Source organism: Panthera tigris, chromosome B1 (genome assembly GCF_018350195.1).
Source record: "Panthera tigris isolate Pti1 chromosome B1, P.tigris_Pti1_mat1.1, whole genome shotgun sequence".
Lineage (NCBI taxonomy): Eukaryota > Metazoa > Chordata > Mammalia > Carnivora > Felidae > Panthera > Panthera tigris.
In genome coordinates this window covers 192,140,348-192,163,587 of record NC_056663.1, presented here as the reverse complement: position 1 = coordinate 192,163,587, position 23,240 = coordinate 192,140,348, and the positions used below count along the sequence as shown (strand labels likewise).

General features: G+C 47.1%; 1 protein-coding gene across 7 annotated transcripts in view; it reads right to left on the bottom strand.

The window, feature by feature from the left end:
* Positions 1–820: 820 nt before the first annotated feature.
* PROM1 (prominin 1) overlaps positions 821–23,240 on the bottom strand; it is a 133,760-nt gene continuing 111,340 nt past the window's right edge. For 6 of the 7 annotated variants that reach the window (XM_042984895.1, XM_042984892.1, XM_042984893.1 and 3 more), the window contains 12 exons: positions 20,925–21,048; positions 19,034–19,137; positions 17,347–17,431; positions 14,631–14,777; positions 13,891–13,962; positions 12,721–12,813; positions 10,733–10,786; positions 8,361–8,441; positions 7,960–8,028; positions 4,753–4,845; positions 2,177–2,292; positions 821–1,255 (listed from right to left, as the gene is read on the bottom strand). In XM_042984895.1, coding sequence (XP_042840829.1) covers positions 1,201–1,255; positions 2,177–2,292; positions 4,753–4,845; positions 7,960–8,028; positions 8,361–8,441; positions 10,733–10,786; positions 12,721–12,813; positions 13,891–13,962; positions 14,631–14,777; positions 17,347–17,431; positions 19,034–19,137; positions 20,925–21,048 — 1,093 coding nt within the window. In that variant the 3' untranslated portion in view covers positions 821–1,200. Of the gene's footprint in view, positions 1,256–1,682; positions 1,717–2,176; positions 2,293–4,752; positions 4,846–7,959; positions 8,029–8,360; positions 8,442–10,732; positions 10,787–12,720; positions 12,814–13,890; positions 13,963–14,630; positions 14,778–17,346; positions 17,432–19,033; positions 19,138–20,924; positions 21,049–23,240 lie in introns of all 7 variants that reach the window. The other variant, XM_015542720.2, reaches the window with a different exon arrangement.

The window sequence follows — 23,240 nt, the reverse complement described above, 5'->3', positions numbered from 1 at the left end:
AGGCCACTATATCCGAATCTCTAAGGGTGGGTCCTCAGCATCAGCCACGTGAATCCATTGTGTGGCAGGGGCCAGGCATCATGGTGTTAGATGAAGAGACACTTTATGCTCACAAGCAGTGGAGTATTAACATGTTCTTAAATAAAGAGATGAACATAAAATTAAGAGGGAGATGAGTCACTATTTTCTATGTGTCTAACAAAATTTATAATTTTTCTATCTTTTATGATTTTGGTAATTTAACTTAGTTTCTGTGTGTAGAGGGTGTATAGTGTTGCTCTCCTTTGAGTTTCCTTCCCTATCTTTTTGGCTATTTGCTATCACTGCTGGATGACTGTGCTGGTCTGAATGGTGTTCCCTCCCAAATTCATATCACCTAGAACCTGCGAATGTTTGTCAATAGGTTGTTTGCAGATGTGATGAAATTAAGATGAGATCATTCTTGATTAGGATGGGCCCTGATCCAATGACTCCTTAGAAGCAGAGGAAATCGGGACACAGGCACCCAAGGAAGACTCCATGGGAAGACAGAAACAGAGACTGGAGTGAGTGTCCAAGGAATGCCGTGGATCATCTCAATCATCAGAATCTAGGAAAAAGGCATGGAACAGACTCTTGTGCAATCCCCCTTGGAAGAACCAGCTGTGCTGATGAATGCATTTTAGACTTCCGGCCTCCAGAACTGTGGGAGAAGGTACTTCTGCTGCTTTAAGCCACCCACCTTGTGTAACTTGTTACAGCAGCCTTGAGCAAATGACACAGTGACATAATCGATGTCTATAATATAGGTATGTGTTTCAATAAGAAGATTAGAGTCAGATTTCTGAAATCACTTTTATTGTTCACACACACAACTGCTATTTGCTGGATTTTGTCTAGCTACAAGTCTAGGTTCCCAAGCAATGAAATGTGACACAATTCATGCCTTGTTCTGAAAACTAAACTGGAAATGAATGAATGTAATACATATTGGAACTTTCATAGAAGGCTCAGATGATTAAAGCAAAACTTCTGGAGAGAAAACAAAACAAAAACCAAAACAGCTGTGAATGCACACTCTTTACTCTTTGGCGCATCGGTGAGTGTTGCATACAAAAATCACTAAACTCTGTAAACTCTGGAAGGGAAGGTTTCTTTTCCAGTATTCAGAGACGCTGTAGGTCAAGAACTCGTGCCGTTGGATCTGTTTAAAAACTTTGTTCATACAGTCTGAGTGGAATGATGTCTATGAAAACCAATATTACCATTTTCCATACTGTAACAAAAATAAATACACCAAAAACACCATGTTATCTCTAAGATGAAGTATTCACATTGTGAGCTACAAAGGCGATGCAAGGGGTCATGAAAAGCACGGGAGCATTTGTTAAATCTACAAAGAGAGTAAAAAAGCTATATTCACATTCTGCTCCCTTTAAAAACCAAGCACTGAAACAGCCATTTTATATATTAATAAACCTAACCTATAAAAATATCATTAATTTAACAAGTATTCCTTCAGTGCCTTGTGTGTGCCGGCCCTGTTGTAGGGGCATCAGCACGGATTTTTATCTGGGCATATCTAACGTTGTCATGTAATTTTAAGATGCTATTAATTCCGTTTTAAAAGTCCATCACATAATAATAAAGACCTCCCCAGTCCCATCTTAGGAATATGGTTTTTAAAAAAAGAAAAGGCTTACTTTTTGACGGATACAGTTTCAGCACTATAAAATACTAAAAAGGGAGATACAATTATTGTTTTTAATTACGATCACAGCTCGACAGCTGGATCCCCCACATTTTTTTTTACCCTAATACAGACACTACCCAAGTACATTCAGGAGAGACACACATCACGAAGGAGGTGAGTGAAGTAAAACACGAAGCATAAAGGTATATACTACAGAGTCAAAGTGAAAACTAGTAAACACAGCTATAAAGTAAAGTGCCAAATCCCCAAGACAGAGGAACTGCAAACAAGAAATAAGAAGGCTGGTTAAGGACACTGAGAAGATGAAGCAAGAGGGAGAACAGTTAAAATAAGCGTAAGAAAGGTACAAAGAAGACACCTGACCAGAGTGACCCCCTACTTTAAAAAAAGACCAAGTTTAATCTCATCAGAGCTCGTTCTGAAGTCGGTGCCTCTTAGAAAATGACCCCCTCCCCCAGCCTCTGTAGAAACGTGTCTACTTACTCCTCATACACATCCTCTGAATCCATTCGACGATAGTACTTGGCCAGCTTTACAGCAAAAATGAGAGCCGGAAGTAGAAATACGGTGGCTTTTCCTATGCCGAACCAAAATAAATTCTAGGGAAAAAAAGAAAATCAGGAGGATCAGATGCCTCTAGACGGGAAAATGGAAAGCAGCGGTCGCTTTTTTTCTTTTTTCCGCCATTGTTTAATGAGGTTTAATTTTGTTCATTGAAACCATTTGTAAATGCAACGGGAGTCATCTACTGTGTGAAAGGCTACACGTTGCTGCGATTCATTAAATCTCTCTGAAAACCTTGACTCGATCCTATTATATTTATTTTACAAATGAGGACCAGTGGGAGCAAGTGGGGAAGCAAGGGTTTGCATCTAAGACCCCACCAGATGGCGTCCCTTTGCTGCCTACGATAGGAGCATGGCGGGCCAGCAGGCCTGAGCTCAATCCCTTTTCTGAGTTGTCTGACGCGGCTAATTCACCTTTCTGGCTTTGCTCTGCATCAGAACCGCGGGACCGAAGCATCTTTATCCCATAACACTATTGTGTGGAGAAGGCAGGATCGGCGCTCGGCACCTGCTAGGCTCTCAACAAACATTCCACATTTAACTTAACCAAGCTTAAGGGCAGATCATAGGCTGCATTCAACCCTATTTTGTTTAAAAAGCATGTGAAGGTATTTTCAGAAGATAGTTGCCAACATTCCTAAGTCAGGCTTCACACAGAAATCTGGAGTCACGTCTTTCTTGAAAAGTCTTCAAGTTCAGTCTCATAAACTGAGCACCCATCCCCACAAGGCAACACCAGCGGCCGCTGAGTGGTGGTTCTTCCATCAAGAAGGTCCGCGTTTGGTTGGGGCCTGGCCACACCGCTAGCTTTTGCAGGGGTGACGCCCAACGCTGTTTAGCCTTATCCACCAATCAGAAGAGACGCAGCTGGAGACCCCGACGACACCATACACCAGCCAGTGTCTTACGCTTGGCCTGTAGAGGTTCGGGTCTATGGCCGCTGCCTTAGGGTGATGTTGTAGGTAACACCAGGACAGCCTCCCCAGCCTACCGGGAGGGAAAAGGCAGCTTGGATGTGACAGCCGCCCTCCTCCGCTGCCCTCCAACCCTCACAGCTCAGCCACTGACGTTCTGCCTTCCTCCGGACAGAGCGCACTGTCGGATGGCAGTGGCACCTCTTGACCCAGAATTTCCAGTAAATTTGTTCTCCTTTCCCCACGTGTTCTTTTATTGGTAGATTTCTGTGCATTCAAACCTCGCTTTGAGAGGCTTTAGAGCTTTATGACAACCAATCCTTTTACTGGAAGCTGCCATAATTCTTTCGGGAACAATCGAGGTATAAAAGAAACATGTTGGGCAGCCTGGGGTCCACTTTCCTGGCAAAATCAATGCCCAGAGCTCTTTCTTACTATTTAAACCACCTCGCTACAAAGCTCCAGCCTCTAGGCCTCCCTTCCACTGGTCCTCAATTACTGGGGGAAAAGCATCGATAGTTGGGTGATTTGACTGGCTGGGGGCAGGTGGTGAAGGCCGAAGGCAAGGAGATCAATTCAGAATCCACCAGGTTAGGGGCACCTGTGTGGGCTCAGTCGGTTCCACGTCCGACTTCAGCTCAGGTCACAATCTTGTGGTTCATGAGTTCGAGCCCTGCGTCGGACTCTGTGCTGACAGCTCAGAGCCTGGATCCTGCTTCAGATTCTGTGTCTCCCTCTCTCTCTGCCCCTCCCCACCTCATGCTCTGTCCGTCTGTCAGTCTCTCTGTCTCTCAAAAACAAACAAACATTAAAAAAAAAAAAAAAGAATCAACCAGGTTAGCCCAGGACACACCTACAAAGCCATCAGCAGGGGTCCAAGAAGCAGCACAAAGGGATTAGGGTCTGGGGAGGAGGGAAGTGGCCAGGAAGCCAAACCTTGGGGACTGCATGGCTAGAAGAGGACAGGAGCATCTCCATTCAGGTGTCAAAGTCCGTCCAGCAGATAGATGGGCATGTGGATGTGGGACAGGGAGATGACAGACGGAGCAGTACAGATGCACTTGGACAGACAGCTGTTTGATCATCCTTCATTCATTCAACTGCCTGTGCCAGGCAATATGCCAGAGGACAGGGACACAGCAACGCACAGGCCCTCTGCTCAGGGGGTTGACGGTGTTGCAGGGGACAGGTCTTTTTGTTGTTGTTTTTTTTTTTGTTTATTTATTTTGAGAGTGGGGGGAGAGGCAGAAAGAGAGGGAGAGAGAGAATCTCAAGCAGGCTCCGTGCTGTAAGCACAGAGCCCGACACGGGGCTCGATCCCACGAACCGTGAGATCATGACCTGAGCCAAAATCAAGAGTTGGGTGCTTAATCGACTGAGCCACCCAGCCGCCCCTGAAGTATCCTAACACATTCATCTCAATTTTAGATTTCAGGTCTTGGATTCTACACCTGTTAACAGACCCAAGCACAGAACTATTTTATATCATAGGGTGTACTACAATCTGCAAACAAAAAATGAAGATTGATGAGTTTACTGTGTTTCCTGATCTTGAAAGATGAAATGTCACCATTCTTACCATGGGGTCGATAATGTAGCTGCACAGAAAGACGTCAACAGCAGAGTCTAAAGCGGTGGCCACGGGTTTGCAGGCTGCAATTTTGTCAGTAATCTAGGGGGTAAGAAACACGAGTGAACTTTGAGGCACATGCACAAAAATCCACAAGAATCAGATGTGCCATTTATCTTTGACCTATTTTCACCAAAAGGATCTCTACACCCTCGTTGACATGGAGCAGAATGCTGATTTCTATGGATGAGTTTGACAATGTTTAAAAGCAGGTACTTGAAAGCAAGATGCTGATTCTCTCTGCCTCTCGGTCTCTGGTTTCTACACTTGTTTTATGGAACCATAACACCCACCCTTACCAGGCTCCTGAGAGAATGAAGTACAAGTGTCAGGTCCAGGGTCTCGGGCTGAATTTCTTACCAGATCCCTTTGAGATCTGACAAAGGATGTGGAAGAAAATGGAAAGCTAACAAATCAATAATTATATATTTTGGACCAGGCCTTGGCAAACTCTTCCTAGAAAGGGCCAGAGAGTAAATATTTTCTACCTCGCAGGACAGACCAAGAAATTTCTGTCACAAGTGCTGGACTCTGAAAAAAAAATGGTGAAAGCAGCCGCAGATGATGTATAAACCAAAGGGGGTGGCTGTGTGCCAATAAAACCATGTTTACAAAAACCAGTGCTACCTGCAGACCCCATTTTAGAAGACAGAAACTAAAATAAATAAGGAAATAAATAAATAAAATTAAAAAAAAAATAAGAAGAAAATAGGGGCGCCTGGGTGGGTTAGTCGGTTGAGTGTCCGACTCTTGATTTCAGCTCAGGTCCTGATCTCAGGGTTGTGGGTCAAGCCCCACTTTGGGCTCCGTGCTGAGCGTGGAGCCTGCTTGGAATTCACTCTCTCTTTTCCTTCTGCCCCTCTCCCCCCACTCACACACACTCTCTAAAATTAAAAAAAATACATTTTTTTTAGAAGACAGAAAACTATGTACTCATTAATGAGTTTAAAATAAACACGTTTACTAAATCTCAAACAGATGCTCCAATCCCATTGACTTACGATAGCCATAGTCATGCGTTTTAAAAAACTTTTGGGGTGCCTGGGTGGCTCAGTCAGTTAAGCGTCTGACTCTTGATTTCAGCTCAGGTCGTGATCTCATGGTTTCGTGGGTTCGAGCCCGGCGTTGGGCTCTGGGCTGACAGTACGAAGTCTGCTTGAGATTCTCTCCCCCTCTGTCTCTGCCCCTTCCCCAGTCCTGCAGTCTCTGTCTCTCTCAGAACAAATAAATAAACTTAAAAGAAAATCTTTAAAAAAAAAAAAGAACTTTTGAGTACATACAATGAGCTCGATGTTAGCTCATTTCCTTTATTGGTTGGTAAACCTTCCCTTTTTCTTCCACCACCTATACCTTCCAAGGCAATCCATGTTAACAACTTCATTTTCACCAAGCTCAACCAACCTACCTCTTTCTTCATAGGCTTTTTCACTGCCGGGTTTTTACAAAAACTGGGGTTGGAGTCATACTCTGTATGCTTTCTGCATCTTGCTTTTCTCCTTTATTTATAACCCTGTGAAAATCTCTCCTAGCCCCACAGCATAGCTCTGATCCATTTGGTACCAACAGTCACCCACTATTTCCATGGCATGGCTCTCGTGTGACTTAACCATTCCTGTCCAGATTCCCTTTGGTTTCACGGTATTTGTTTCATATTCTGGGTATGGATGTGACTAAAATGTGGTTCCTTGATCTGGTGGAGGATATGCACAGGGTCCAGTGGCCGTGGCGGCAATGACGATAATGTATCTCTTCCGCCGCTATTCACCCACGTGTGCACACGTCTCATGCCAGCACCGAGAGGACCCTGCGGTCTTCCCATCTGGTTGGTGGGAGGCGTCAGCACAGACATCAGGAAGCTGGGCCTTGAAGGAGAACCAGATACACGAGGCCCAGATGGTGGGGACTAGAGGTAGGGACTGGGGAGGGGGGTATGACACAGAGGAAATCACATGGAGAAGTGTGAACGTCTCAGAGAATCAAGCAGTGGGGTGTGGCTGGAATCCGGGGTGGGGCAGCAAAGAGGGAGGAGATGGTTGGTAGTCTGGGCTCACGCGGTCAAGGGCCAGGAATACATGTGAGAAGCTCACGACCGCTTGGAGGTAGTCGAAGACCTCCTGAGTCTCCAGACTTCTCAAAGCCCGTCTTGGCTAACAGCAAGTAGCCCAAGTGACTCAGCCCAAGTTGATCAAGTAACTCAGCGGCAAGCATCTCCCCCCCACCAAACCCTGCCCCAGTGGAATAATCCTCACAGAGGGGAGCTGGCCCAGAGCCCAAGATGACAAAAGGCATTTTCCAAGACACTATACTTCTCCACAAGCTGGCTGCTGGGAGCAACGTGCTGCCTTGAAACCACCGGAAACTTCACTCTGCTCCTCGACTTTCCTCTTCTAATGTATTCAGGGAGACCCCACTGTTGTGGACCGAATTGTGTTCCCCCAAATTCGTGTGTTAAAGCCCTACCTCCTGGTATCTCAGAATGTGACTGTATCTGGAGGTAGGGTCTTTGAAGAGGCAATTCAGTTAAAATGAGGTCATTAGGGTTGAGTCCTAATCCAATGTGACTGGCATCTTTATAAACGAAGTGGAAATTTGGGCACAGACATGCACAGAGGGCAGACCTCGTGAAGACACATGGGGAAGGTGGTTGTCTACGACCCAAGCAGAGAGGACTCTAAAGCAGAGAGACTCTAAAGGCTCTGAAGAAACCAACACTGCTGACACCTTGATGTCAGACTTCCAGCCTCCAGAATTGTGAGAAAACAAATTTCTGTAGCTCAAGACACCCCTAGTCGACTGATCCACCAACAGCATGGCAGGCTGAGCGCTGCCCCAGCCACCATTGCAAAAGAAGCTCACAGTGCACTGGGGAGACACAGTCAAGTGTGGCCAGAACTCCTACAATGGTGAGCAAGGGAGCTGAGGGACGATGTGAGGGGCACTTTCTCCCGCTCGGTGTCAGGCCCGAGAAGGGGTCCAGCGTGGACAACACGTGCTGTGTCTTACGCCACCTCCCATCATGGTCCCTGTTCGAGGCCCTTGACTTATCTCTCCTACCCAATTACTAGGATTTTAATTTTATCTCCTCCTGATTGTATCCTACAACATGGCCATCCTAACACATGGCCCTCTTGTGTTCATAAAAGAGAAACTACTTACTGAGATTTTGACCCACTGCAGATAGCGTTCAAAGTATCCTACTATCGTGTTCCCATACTTCTGACTTTCCTGGAAAGAAATCGGAGGGTAGGAAAACCGTTAAAAGGATGCTATGAGGTCACGTAGTTATGGGCACACGCCCACTTACTGGCATACATATTTTTTTTTTAATATGAAATTTCTTGCCAAATTGGTTTCCATACAACACCTAGTGCTCCTCCCAACAGGTGCCCTCCTCAATACCCCTCACCCACCCTCCGCTCCCTCCCTCTCCCCATCAACCCTCCGTTTGTTCTCAGTTTTTAAGAGTCTCTTATGGTTTGGCTCCCTCCCTCTCTAGCTTTTTTTTTTTTCATTCCCCTCCCCCATGGCCATACATATTTTTTAAAAAGAAAACTTACTTCAACAATAACCGAGGAAATACGGGTTGTGAGGAAGTCCTGAGCGGAATCCAAAGAGGAAAGGGTATTGGTCACTTTCATCTGGAAAACACAGCAATCGACAAGTGTCACGTGACGAAGGGATTTCACTAGTTTGCCTGTCGGTGCCCGTGCGGTCAGCTCAGCCCCATCCCACGACGACCTGCTAGTCAAGAAGACGACTGAGCCGGCCTAGCCCTCTGAGGGCAGGGGGACAAGAGATGTCATACTGAACACTCACTTTGTGCCGGACACTGGGCTGGGCCCTTGATCCAAATCGCCTCCCTGAGTACAGGAGGTCCCCCTTATCCACGGTTTCCGTTACTCAGGGTCCAGAAGCAAAGATCCTCTTTCTGACAGATGGTTAGAAATGCTGATAACAGCCTAACGCTCCCTCACATGCCTACCTCATCCCCCCCGGTCAGGCATTTTTACCACGTCACATCCTCGCAAGAAGGGTGAGTCAGAGATTTTGAGAGTGGGACCACATTCACATAACTTCTAGTACAGTACATTCTTATAATTGTTCTATTTTATTATTGATTATTGCTGTTAACCCCTTACTGTGCCTAATTTATAAATTCAGCTGTATCGTAGCTGTGCACGCACGGGTTCAGTACTGCCCGTGGCATCCGCTGAATGTATCCCCATGGATAGCGCGGGGGGCGGGCTCTTGTACTCACAGGCCGTAGGAAGGCGTTATCAGGCCCCCTTCACAGAGGAGGTGGCTGACCCTGCTTGACGTCACCAGGTTGGGGGCATAAGAGCCGGGATGTGCACCTAGTTTCTTGACACAGGTGAGAACTCCGACATGGCAGCTTGGTGCAAATTAGAAAAGGTGCCCTTTCTGTTCTGCCCGGAGACCTCAGGGCACCCAGCTTGGCCAGTGGGTCAAAGATGCATTTCCACCCCAACTCGCCCCCACACTGACCCCTCGTGAAGGGCAACGCGCAGCTCACGCTGTCACCATGAACGTCCAGATGCGCGGGATGGCAAGGGACCCGCACACAGTTACCGGTCTGTCCCAGGCTCCCTTGGCCCAGGACACACATGTGTGAAATGGCAACTGTGATGAGAGGAACAGTGACGGTCCCCAAGCCGAGCAAACCTCACAGAAGAGCCTTCAGGGGAACTCAGGGTCTCCCGTGCCAACAAAGAAGCAGGCCCAGTGCTGCCCGGGGAGTGTGCTAACTACTAGCGAAGGAGCTCACGGTTCACGGGGACACGTGTCACACAGTCACACATGGCAAGAAGCCCTGTGACCAAGGTCTGCAAAAAGACCTCAGAGAAAAGCACAAGGAGGAACGAGGAACGTGGGATTTTCGATTGTGGGCTGACATCCCCAACCTCTCATGGGCAGCCCAATCCGCTCAATAAAGAGAGGTTTCCTGAGTTGCCCATTGGCACTGAGGGTACGAGACAAACACATCGTGGCCGTGGAGCTCGGTTTCTGTTGTGGGGGTGTCTGCAGTCTGAAGGACCCCCTGTGGTCGACTGTATTAACTGCTCCTGACTGCTGATACCTTTTGAGCTCTGGCTTCTCAGCCCAAGATGATGGGCCTGGCAGCCTCACTTGCTTTGGCTAATGGAACGTAGATGGAGCGGCCGGTTCTAAGAAGTTGCTTAAAGGGCAGCTAGTGTTTCTACCTCGAGGACATGAGGTGGCCCAGACAGGAGCTGCTCCCTCAGCCTGGGTCTCTGGGTGGGAAGGTGGGCGGACAAGCCCGCAGTCAACCCAACGGTGAGAATGAGTCTGTGGTCAAAGGCACTGGATTTTGTAGGCAGCATTAGCTCAGTGAGAGTGACCAGTGTACCTTCTGAGCTTACATTCTACACATCAACTCACAGCTTTCACCTGTGTATCTAAGTGTGCCAAGGTGAGAGGTACTTGCAGGAAGCAAATGGTAGGAAAACCCAGTTTGCATTTAAAATGGGTGGATAACCAAGCTTTTTTAAAAAAATTATTTTTAATCTTTATTTTTGAGAGAGAGAGAGAGAGAGAGAGAGAATCTGAAGCAATCAAGTTCCAGGCTCTGAGACGTCAGCACAGAACCCAATGCGGTGCTTGAACCCACGAACTGTGAGATCATGACCTGAGCCGAAGTCAGATGCTTAACCGACTGAGTTACCTGGGTGCCCCCCGCCCACTTTTTTTGGAAATAAAGTCCACTCACAAATGTGGGGCTTGAACTCATGACCCAGAGATCAAGAGTCATGAGTTCTACTGGCTGACCTAGCCAGGTGCCCCCAAAGGATTTTTTTTAACTTAAATACTTGTAAAACCATTACCTCTGAAAGGCTGTGTGTGTTTTTATAATAAGACCCCGTGGCAGAAAAAGAAAGTAAGTCCTTACCCCCAATCCGCTGCTTTTTTGTTGAAGTTCCTTGATGCTTTGGTATACAGAGCTCTGGTGAACAAGCACACATAATATTTTCCAACTTATTACACGAACATTGTGTCTCCCTCTCCCCCTCCCCCCGCAGCCAGCCATCAAATACGACTTTACTGTGCAATATAGATGCAAGTAACCATGTGAGCCACACAAACCTCTGGTGTAAGAAAAGCGGAAGAAGAATAGCAGGATCTGTATTCTAGAACTTTGAAGGGCAGCACATCCCACACGAGGTGTCCAAGAGACCACTCGGAGTAGGGTTGGCTCGAAGTGGCAGACGGGAATAACAAAAGTCTACCCTGACTTCCCAGAGTAGCTCCATCTGAATGGTTTAGGTCAGGAATTGGTAAAACAAAGGCCAGATAGTAAATATTTTAGGCTTTGTGGGCCACGCCGTGTCCAAAGACTCAATTTTGCTCTTTTAGCAGAAAACGGCTGCAGTCATCCGTAAATAAGAGGGCATGGCTGCGTTCCAATAAAATTTTATTTACAAAAGCAAGCAACGGGCTGGATTATAGTTTTGGGGCCATAGTTTGCTAACCCTAGGTTTACATTATCGGTCACCTGTACACAGCAATTTGCCTATTTGTAGACAGATTGCCTCAGCTCTGCAAAGGCCCAGGAGGCTTGTGTCTACTTGAAGGAAAGCCGTTAAGGAGCATGGAAAAACCAGCTTAAAATGTTAACAAACTTGTGCTAAGCATAAACAAACAGAGCAGAGAATTATGATGAGTGCAGCACACATATTAAGAAAATTCAGTTTTCCTTCTGAATGCTCCAATGAGTTAGAAAGTCGGGAAGGAAGAGAGAGAGAGAGATTGAAGTGGTAAAAACTAGTTCTAGGAGGTTCCAAAGCTGAAGTCAAGTGGACTCGTGTGCTTCTCCAAACCTGAGCAAGCTGACTCTGTAACAGGTCTCCCACAGCAGCGTCACAATAATCCCTCCTGTTTACAGAGTCTCTCTGGGACATCAGGGCTTTCGTCTCCAGGAAGCAGGTTAACAGGAGGGCAGGAACCGTTCCCCCCATTTTCAGATGAGAAAATGGAAAATTCTAAGACTTTGGGGAGGTAGAAGCAGGGTCTGAAATCAGTTCCGCCTGAGTGCAGAGCCTGTGTTCTCTCTCTGCTACAAACTGCCTTTCCGGCATTTGGGAAAGAAGCCAGAAGGCAGCCGGAAGCAAAAGAAAGGGGAAGTCACAACAGAGGCTACGAGAGAGGAGACAGGGAACGCGGCCCATCGGATCAGTGAACGGAGCTAAATGAGGCAGGGGGAAAAGGACTTACCCTTGCCTTCCCATATTTCTTGGCAGGGTGTGGAGAAAAAGAATTTGAAAGTAAGTGCAAGGGAGTCCAGAACACAGACATCATCACCCCAGCCAGGTGCCTGGCTTCGGGGGCCTATCGAGCCGCAGGGAACCAGAGCATAGTGTGTGGGGCAAGCACGGGGTTAACCTACCTGGTCACACCCAAGGAAAAGGCAAGGAGATAAAGCACAAAAGGAGTGGGTGGTAACATTGAAAATCTGTCTTGTTTAAAGCCCAGCTACTATCATCTATTAATTTATTGATTTTTAAAAATTATTTATTTATTTATTTTGAGAGAGAGCGAGAGAGAGAGAGAGAGAGAGAGAGAGAGAGGAAGTGGGAAGAAGGGCAGACAGAGAAGAGAGAGAATCCCAAGCAGGCTCCATGCTGCCAGGGCAGAGCCTGATGCCGGGCTTGAACCCACGAACCATGAGATCCTGACCTGAGCTGAAACTGAGTCGGACGTTCAACCGACGGAGCCACCCAGCCGCACCAACTATCATTAATTTTTAATTTCTTAGCCTGAGGCCAACTGGATTTGACCCCCGCGTGAGGTGCAGATGCTTCATTAGGCTACATGAAAGCCAACTAATGACATGGGATTTGCTCGGGTCACAGGGAAATGCCAGAGGTTGTCGAGCGTTACCATTGACTGTTCCAAAGGGATGACTTCGCTACGGTGAATCGTCCTAATTGTCTGTGCATTGTTTTTCAGGGACTGTTTCAGACTTCCGTGGGGCTGCAAAGAGAAGAAAAGAAACAAAGGTCAACACCACCTTTCCAGACTTTGGAGCGCTCTCTGTAACCACAGGGGCTCGGGGCAAGGTAGCTGTGACCGGCGTGCAGCCCTCCTTGTATGCTGTGGGCGTGGGGCCCACCGGACGTGGGGCAGTGCCAGGACACCCTATTTCAAGGTCACAGGACTGTGAACTCTCAGTGGCCACCAAACCCATCAGCCTGTCCTGAGTGCCTGAGGCTGTGCTCTCTTTCTCACCTCCGCATAATACAGCCACTAGAAAGCCACTTCACAGCAGCGATAGCCCTGTCTCGCAGATGAGAACAGCAAGGCTCAACTGAGCAATTTTTCATTTGACCCACACTTAAAAAGTGTTTAATATATTATCGCGTGACATATTAATGGGCTCATTAATACATTAATGAGCAACTTTATTGCTTCCGTTTTACAGATGAGGAAACTAAGGCACGGAGGAGGAAACATCTTGTCCAAGTTCCCATAAATAGGAAGTGGCTGGGCCAGGATTTAAATCCCAGTCTTCCTCCTGAGCCCAGGTTCCTCATGGCCATGCTCTGCTGCTCCGTTCATGATAGCCATTTAGTCACTGGCCAGCAGGGGAAGTAAGGAAGGGAAGCTTACGGGGCTTGGGTGGCGTCTTTGCCTTCCGTTATCCACCTGTCACTGGCGATGCAAAGCACCAAATGGAAATCCCCCTCCCGTGTCCTCAGTTTCCATTCCCTACACTGCAAGAAAAATAGCACGCATGCGTGCACTTGCACACGTGTTTGGTGGCAGAGGGGTTGATGGGGTGAAAACAGAGCTGGTGCTAAACAGTGAGGGCACCCGCGCCACCAGCAGAGGTCGGGAGCAGGCGCGGGCACCCTGACGCCACCCTGGAAACGTCCACGTGCTCACAGACTTCCGGGCCCCACGGCAATGGCTGCTGGTGGGAAGTCTTGACGTGCACACGAGACACATCTTTAACCAAAGCTTACTTGTGGTGTATGGGAGCGAAGAATAGTACTGACATTTGACACCTGTAGTGAATACAGCATTTAAAATGGGACTGTTCGAACTCACCAGATGGTTGGCTTTTACTTCTAGATCATCTGCAAAGGATAAAAGGTTCGCTTTGGTGGGGGCTTTACTCAGCTGCAAAAGAGGGGAAAAGAACTGCGTCATCAACGTGGGATTTTTAAGCCTTAACGGTATCTGATAGACAACATAGTGAACCATCGTCCATGGCCATAAAGGCTGGAAACTCTTACTCAGGCGACTCCGGCTACATTCTTATTGATACATATAAAACCAGATTATTTTTATCCAACCACATCCAGCCATAAGAAGAAATCAAGTGCTGATCCGTGCTATAATGGGGGTGGATCTCAAAAACTTTAGGCTACGTGAAAGGGGGCCTTTTAAGGCCATCAGACACAAAAGGTCACATGCCTTAGGATTCCATTCAGATTCCATTCAAATGAAATATTCAGAATAGGTAAATAGATGGGTGGTTACCAGGGCTGGGGGGTGGGGGTGTGTGGAATGGGGCACAATTGTGTAATGGGAATGGGGCTTTCTTTTGGAGTGACGGAGATGTTTTGGAGCTGGATAGAAATGATAGCTGTGTAGCATTGTGATTATACTACATACTAATGAATTATTCACCTTAAAAGAGTTCATTTGTGTTATATAAATTTCACCTCAGCTTAAAAAAAAAAACCGCCCAAGTTAAAAACAAACAAACAAAAGAAAAACAGAAAAACAAAACAAAACCAACCCACGTTTTCCCCAAAAGATCAAGCATGAACTCATGGTCTCACCTCAGCCAAGTAGATGTTATAATTTATGGTGTCTATTCCTGAAAAGCTGAAATCCATAAGGTTTTTTCTTCCTGCTTCATCCAGCAGAACGATATTGTCAATATTTACTTTCATATTTTGAAAGTCATTGCTTATGTTTCCAGCATGCTGCATGATAAAAAGAAAAGTTATAAATAAGTCCATTCTTCAAGATAGTCACACACTTAGAGCTTTAAAAGAGCAGTAAAGTGACAAGGGACAAAATACACAGACATGCCCCTGACTGACATTTCTTCCCGGTAACCTTCTCTTCCCTTCCACACCTTCCCCGCTTCCCCGGCTCCTTCCTTATGCCCCACGTCGCACACTATGTGAGGAGGTCGGAGGAAAGGAAAATAATATTCCATCTGCACCCTCAAAGTCCTCAAAGGGAGAGGCAGTGTCATAATAAAGCCACATGAACTGCATCAGGACACCAGGCGCAGGAGACAGTTCTCAAAGGTAGGGGACTGGAGAGGACACCAGAGAGGAGGTGGCTTCTGAATGAGCCTTGGCAAATACAGATGCTGAAAGGGGCCAGGCAGGCTGCATCCCGGGGGAAGGAGGCAGCACTCACTGGACTTGGGTGGTGGGGGACACTTGAGATCATGGGGACACGGTTGATGACTTGGGGTTGTCCTAAGCGGCAGTCAGTAGTTTTAGGCAGCGTGTAGTGCCTGAGTGTCCCTAGTGCTCTGTCTCTGGTCCACAGAGAAAATGAAACATGGCATGATGTCAGATGAGTAGAGGGTATCTAGTTAGGGCTAGATATTTTATTTATGTATACATGCAAGGAATATTTAAGAAGGATAATCAATACAATAGAAAATACAATGCAATACAGAATTTTGTATCCAGCTTTTTTTTCTTTTTATTATATATAGAGAGAGCACAAGTGGGGGAGAGGGGCAAAGAGAGGGAGAGGGAGAGAGAAAGAGAGAGAATATCTTAAAAATTTTTTTTTAATGTTTATTTTTGAGAGAGAGAGAGAGAGAGAGAGAGAGAGAGAGAGAGAGAGAAAGAGTGCGAGCAGGGTAGGGGCAGAGAGAGGGAGACAGAATCCGAAGCAGGATCCAGGCTCTGAGCTGTCAGCACAGAGCCCGACACAGGGCTCGAATTCATGAGCTGTGAGATCATGACCTGAGCCGAAGTCAGATGCTCAGCTGACTGAGCCACCCAGGTGCCCCGAGAGACAGAGAATATCTTAAGCAGACATCATGCTTAGCACAGAGCCTGACTCCGGGCTCCATCCCATGACCCTGGGATCATGACCTGAGCCGATATCAAGAGCCAGATGCTCAACCACTGAGCCACCCAGGTGCCCCTGTATTCAGCTTTTAATGAACCTCTTCATATCTGAAAACTGCCAGGCCATCATGGTTTCATGGTGCTTCTGGAAGCCTTCTGTGATGCCTCAGTGGCAAGCTGTGGGGTTTGGGGAATCACCTCTTTCTTCGGTATCTCTTGGTATCTGCTTCCATTTGGAAGCCCAGAAGAAAGAAGTCTCCTTAAGTTCTTTCCTACAAGAAGGCCAGAAGGCCTCCAGATGTGGGGAGGCGGACAGTGCAGGCTGAAGGCACCCTAGGCCTGGGCAGCCGAAACTCTCTTGCTCTTTCTTCTGTCAAGTGTGCTGTGGAGTGGCCTCTCCTCAGAGTCTTAAGGCTCAAGACTAGAGTGTGGGCTTGGGCAAAGGAGAAGAGGAAATCATTCCACTCTGCTTCCATCATTGTGGCCATGCTGTCTTGCTGAGGGCCAGCAGACCTCAGCAGAGTCTACATGGAGTCCGGGGGCCACAGCCATGAGTCACGAGGGGCCACGACTGTGTGGACCAGAGTTCTCGGTGCCTCGTTCCCTCTTCAGGGACCCGGCAGAAGAGGCTGGCCAGTGTTGGAACGCCAATGTCCCCTGGGTGTGTCCCTCTAGGAGCAGCGACACACAGCAATATAAAATCTTCTTATGTAGTGTCCACAGCAAGACCCCTCTTGAGCATTGTGCGGTCTACTAGAGAAACTCATACGTCCATAAAGACAACTGGCTGGGGGTGACAAAAATGTTTTGGAATTTGACAGATGTGAGGTTTGCACGACCTTGTGAGTGTACTAAATGTCACTTTCAAATAGTGAATTTTGGGGAATCTGGGTGGCTCAGTTGGTTAAGTGTCGGACTCTTGGGTTTGGCTCAGGTCATGATCTCATGGTTCGTGGGCTCGAGCCCCACGTCAGGCTCTGCACTGACAATGTGGAGCCTGCTTGGAATTCTCTCTCTCCTCTCCCTCTGCCCCCACCTCCTGTTCGCACTGTATCTCTCTCTCTCAAAATAAATAAACATTAAAAAAAAAGAAAATGGTGAATTTTATCTTATATGAATTTTATCTCCATAAAAAAAAAATGAAAGGGGCCTCCAGGTGGCTCAGTAAGTTGAGCATTCGACTTCAGCTCAGGTCATGATCTCGGGGTCCGTGGGTGTGAGCCCCATGCGTCAGGCTCTGTGCTGACAGCTCAGAGCCTGGAGCTTGCTTTGGATTCTGTGTCTCCCCTTCTCTCTGCCCCTCCCCCACTCATGCTCTGTCTTTGTCTCTCTCCTTCTTTCAAAAACAAACATTAAAAAAAACTTTAAAAAAGTATTTCTGAAGAAAATGAAAGATAACTGGATTTACTAAAGAAATATGTCAATTTCATGATTGGTTCCAAGTCCTTACCTCTTGAATATTGAGATGTTCACTGATATTATAGCTATTCTCTAGCTTAAGTGTGGCATAAATGCCTTTATTTTCTTTGCAATCACTGTGGGAATAAACAGAGAAATCATGATCCAGAAAGGCAGCTGTGGCTGCCTCTGTCCACTGCTAAGGATGGAGAGAAAGGTTCACGGTTTATCTTTGATTTCAATCTGTGAGCAGAGAAGGAGCTTCTAAGCGCCGACGTGGGAGGAGGTCACCAGTGGACCCCCCCGGAGCCTCCCATTCCTGACTTCGTTCCCTACTTCGCTAAATGTCCCATCTTTGGAACCGATACAATAAAACTGGTAAATCAGCCTTCTGTCTGTCTCCTTCGTGCCTTTGGAAAAAGCCATGAGTGATAACAAGTTCACAGATTGGGAAGACATCAGTTCTCATAAAAAACAAACAGCAAAGAGCAACACCTGCTAGAAAGAGGTCTGTTACAAAGCATATCATGGGGTTTAGGATAAGTTTCAATCAAACCCCTGCCAGACCATCTGCCTCCATATTTTCACGGTTGAGCATCACTCTCTTAACATATGGTTGGATGTATATTCTAATGGCAGGATGGAGACAGGGAAGGGGGCCACAAATACCCAGATGGTGAGGACACCTAGCTTGACCTCACCTCTCTGTGCTCCTCTAACATGTGCAAAATGCCTCCTCGACTGAACTAAGAAGGGCGGCCTTATCCGATGCATATCCCTGTTGCTGACACAGCCACTTCCTGGGAGTGCCTCTTTCATGTTCAGCAGCCAGAGCCCTCTAGCCGAGGGATGCCTGGGAGACGCAACTTTCCCACATCCCTGGGAGATGTGATACTCCTCTCCAGGGAACCCCGAGTAGGCTGGTGGTGTTGGAACAGAAAGCTTAATACACGAACCAGCAGAGGTAAGACTCTGCAGGAGCCAGAGTCACAAAGAGCTGGCAGGCCAGGTCAAGAAGCTTGGCTTTGTCCTTTCAGCCCAGGGATGGTTCAATGGTGTGTAGAATCTCCGATCGCTTGATAATGTCCACCTGCATGTTGCGGAGAAGGATTCTGAGACTCTCCGGGCTATGGACAAGACCACAGCTGACTACCGATGTCTACCACGAGGGTCAGGTGCAATGGGTGGGCACGTGAGCTACTCATTTGCTATCTCTGCTAGAGGAGCTGGGGAGCCTTTGAACACTATTGAACAGAGAGGACGTGAAACTGCCCAAGATCACCAAGGCCTGCTCCCTGGTGGCAGAGTCAAGACTGGAGCCCAGGCAGCCTGACCGCAGAGCCTGGCCCTTCAGCTGCTTAACGATCAGCGTGTCTGAGATTTGGACCCATTGCTGAGTTCTTGTTATACATGGTATTCACTTGGGGCAGGGTGATTTCTGTACAGGAGTTTTCAGAGGGTCTCATCAATGCATCTTAGGGTCACCTTAAGCAGTGAGGTCTAGTGCCTACTGGACAAAGGGACTTTGAGACATCACCACACCGAAGTCTAGCAGGTTTTCGGGGGAAGGATTCTCTTTCTGGTCTTATTTCTACTCTCTTTGCCAAGACTACAGAACAGCTTAATTCTGAAGCTGGAAAGTCTTATCGAGTCTTATCAAAGACACTTTGAAAGTAAAATTCTCATTCTGGAACAGCAACATTTCGGTAGCAAAAAATGCATAATGCAATTATGTATACCTGTAAACTTGTTCAAAAGTGAGATTAATATCTGGTTTGTTAAATACCATGCCAGAGAGATAGTGTTTCCAATTCTCATTTAGTAAATACGGCGTGTCCAAAACCTAGAACAAGTTAAAAAAAGACTCTTATTTTTTTAAAAAAGATACTTTTACACTAATATACATGCATATAACAAAATATTCTGTTAAACATATTTCAGGGATTTTTCAGATCATGGTTTTCCTCATTGATTTCCAACTTAAAACCAGAAAATAAGACTATGATTGGAAAAAACTGACTGACCACTGGGTAACATCAATAAGAATGACTCAAATTGCCTTTTTTTTTTTTTTTTTTGGAGAACACTTCTCTTAGTAAGACAAACTTATAAGAAATTGTCAAAGAATAGACAACTTGATTCAAAATAGCTAATAGAAAGCCATAAAGCAGCTGGCCCACCTTTTCACTACTACTTCTCTATAGATAAAATGAATTAAAACTTTCATACTCTCTCATTTCATATCATATATTTAAGATGGCTAACATATGTAATGTAATATGTTATGTATAATAAGATGGGCTCATTAGTGCATGATCACGTACGTGCTTGAGGAACGTAAAGGGTGTCAAAATATTCCTTATTTTTAAAGAAGTTCTTTTCAGCAATTTAATATGGCATGGAAGATAATAAAGTCTGGCTTGATGTATCACTATAATTTTTCATTAAGAGGCCAAATGGACAAAATTTGACAAATTGACACTCTCAACTTAATTTTCTTCAACCAGCTGAATAAATAGAACACCATGACAACTTGTTACCTTAGTATCCACTCACCAGATTTCATAACAGATTTGAGGCAAAAAAATATATATGCAATAAAACAAGAAAACAGAAATATATCTTAAAAATTATTTTTAAATGTTTCTTTTTGAGAGACAGCGGGAGCAGGGGAGGGGCAGAGAGGGAGAGAGGAAGACACAGAATCCAAAGCAGGCTCCAGGCTCTGAGCTGTCAGCACAGAGCCTGATGCAGGGCTTGAACTCATGACCCATGAGCTGAAGTCGGATGCTAAACCGACTGAGCCACCCAGGCGCCCCAAAGAGAAATATATCTTAAAAAACAGCATCTGGAGGAAAGCACTGAAAAGCCAGAGTGACAAGACCCAAACAAGGGCCAAAATTTCCTCATTAATTAGTGAAGCTGAACAGAGAACAGGTCCCTAGAGTCCACAAGACTTGGTTTCAGAGGGAGAAAGTGAAGCCTGAATTCATTTCCCAACAGCCTCGTCAGACGTCTACCAGGGGCAACACTGGGCCACAAGGTGTGGAATTTTTTGGCGTCTTTCACTACAAATTTAGGGCCTCAAAACCATCTGTGTGGGCAACTGTCATTTGAGAAACTCTTTAAAATGTCAGAAACCTCCTGGGGTACCCCAGCTTGGGAATTTTCTCCTCCAGCTTATTACAAACCACATTGATGAAGAGGCCTTAACTCCTGGTGCTGATTTCACCTGACAGTTGACAAATAATACCACCATGGGGGCGCCTGGGTGGCTCAACTTCGGCTCAGGTCATGATCTGGCCATTCCTGAGTTCGAGCCCCGCGTCGGGCTCTGTGCTGACAGCTCAGAGCCTGGAGCCTGTTTCAGATTCTGTGTCTCCCTCTCTCTGCTCCTCCCCCACTCACGCTCTGTCTGTCTCTCTCTCAAAAATAAATAAACATTAAAAAACATTTAAAAAAGAAAGAAAATACCACCATATATATATATTTTTTGCTCTGACAAAGTGAAGGGATCTTAACTTACTGAATGAAAACCAAACTGCTCATCTTTTTTTGCACCCACAAGATATGGGGAAATCAAAGTTTCTAGTCAAGCCTTTCCATAACAGACCTTGAAAGCATACGTACCTGGAATAACTTCCTGTTTTGGTAAGGCTCACAGAGCAGTTTTTCCACGTTTGCACCAAGGACAAAAGTGAGAACCACGATGGTCATCAATATCCAACAAATCAGGAAGCTGACTCCAGCCCCACTGGAAAAAAAGGAAAAACAGACATAAAATTAAGAGTTCTACTGTAGATTATTCAATATTTGGGGATGTCTGGCGCTCAGTCGGTAGAGCATGTGACTCTTGATCTCAGGATCGTGAGTTCGAGCTCCACGTTGTAGAGATTACTTAAAAAAAAAAAACCCAAAACTACACTTCCCATATTACCTACCAGTACTTACTAATTCTATGTATGCAACGTAGGAAATGGACCTAGAGTGTTCGCTTTGTACAGGTTAAGTGAGCCGATTGGCTCAGGAGTGGAGACAGCAGTAAGCACTGTTGACTCTTCGGTCCCAGGCATATAGTGAGGGAGTCCTTCGACTTAGGTCTCTGGTCTCCCTGCAGCCCAGTACTTTGGTGCAGACACAGCCTCCGGGGTCGCTTGAGTGAACTTAGCCTTCCGCAGGGCACACAGTGAGTGGGGAGGTTCTGAGGCAGGAGAGGTACCACTGGGAGTCCGAAGGGGGCCAGCCTGGTTCGGGGAAGGAGGGCCGTGAGTGGCACGGCTACAGCTCGAGAGGCAGGCCGGGGTGCACGAGAGGGGGTCTGGCTGGTCCAGTAAGGGGAGGCTGCTGAGGGCCTTGACGCACAGGAGGAACACAGCCCAGTTTCTCTCTGAGGAAGAACACTCTAGGCAGAGCCCGAGGATGGGATGGAAAGATGCCCACGTGGACGGGTCTACGGCTGATGAGGCTGTCATCCTGGGGTGGTGGCCCGATGTGGCCGGAGGCAGTGGTGAGAAGTCAGCGGACGGAAAAGACACGGATGTGCTGAGGATGCTGCACGGGAGGAGGAGGCAAGGAGGGGCCGGGGGTGAAGCCAGAGCTTGTCAGCAGGGAAAGGAGACACTGGGTGCTGAGGAAGGGAAGAGAAGGCGGGATCTGGTCCTGCTGCCGGGAGACGTGGCGGTGGGGACGCTGCGGGCAGCCAGCTGCGTCTGGAGCACACGTAGCTGGGCTGTGGGCCTTCATGAGGCAATCGGCTGCTTAGAAGTGACCACTGGTCCCCGGAGCTGAGACTGGAGAGAGAAGCAGCCCGGGGCCGGGCCTGGGGACTTCGCCATTTGAGGAGCAGGTGGCAGAAGGGCAGCCAGAGGATGAGACCGCTAGGAAGACTCATAAAGTAGGAAGGAAACCAGTAGCGCTGCTGATGGGGAAATAAAGGCGTGTCTGCAGGAAGAGGGGGCGGGAAGCCGTCCCAAACAGGGCACATTCCAGGGGATCTGAAGCCAGTCCAATGGCTGGAGGCAAAGAGGCTGCTGCTGACCTGAGGGAAGGGGCGTGGCCTTGCCCAGGACGCGGAGGTGAGGAAACAGGCAGCAAGCATCATTACTCTTGATGTCTGTGAAGGGAAGGAGTGGTGTTGGGAGAGGTTTTCGGTTTTCATGGTGAAAGAGAGGAGAGAAGAGAACACGGTTAAGCGTTGAGAAGCAAGTCTGGGAGAGGAGAAGAGATTGAGGACACAGGAGAGGGAAGGGCTCATCCATGACACCCTTGGGCTGTGCGCAGGGATTGAGATTGGGAAAGGAAGGTGGGATGGGCCCAGAAGAGAGGGATTGCTCTGCACTTGACCCTGCACACGTGTGAATGCAGGTGCACTGGAGTTTTGGTGATGGGAAGTTGTATGATGGCTTTTATTTCCTTTGTGAAGAAGGAGGTAGAGTCAGCTGCTAAGTGAAGGAGGAATAAGGAGAATGGATGTATCAGTGTGGAAAAAGCCATTGCTGAGCAGAGGAAGGAGGGAAGGAGGGAGGAAGGAAGGAAGGAAGGAAGGAAGGAAGGAAGGAAGGAAGGAAGGGAAGGAAGGAAGGAAGAAACTTTTAGGGCTGTGAAGGATCCATGTGAGGTGGGGAATCATAATTTTGTAGGGATACCAATGTGCCCACTGCATGACTTCTCTCTAGAGTGCTCAGTTACTCTGGTGTAGACACAGACAGAGCAAACTCTTGAATCAGTCTAGGTGGAGTAGCCAGATCATCACTGATGATTGCACCGTCACTGGTGCAAACAGGAAAGACCCTCCGAAGTGTGTACTAGGCTGATGTACTTAGTAACAGTGGCATCCCTTCCTAAGGGCATGATTCTGCCCAGTGGACACCATTAAGGAACAATTTCGAATATTTGCCTGGTTTGGCTGAAATAAATAACAAGATGTGCCCACTGGAGGGGCCTCTG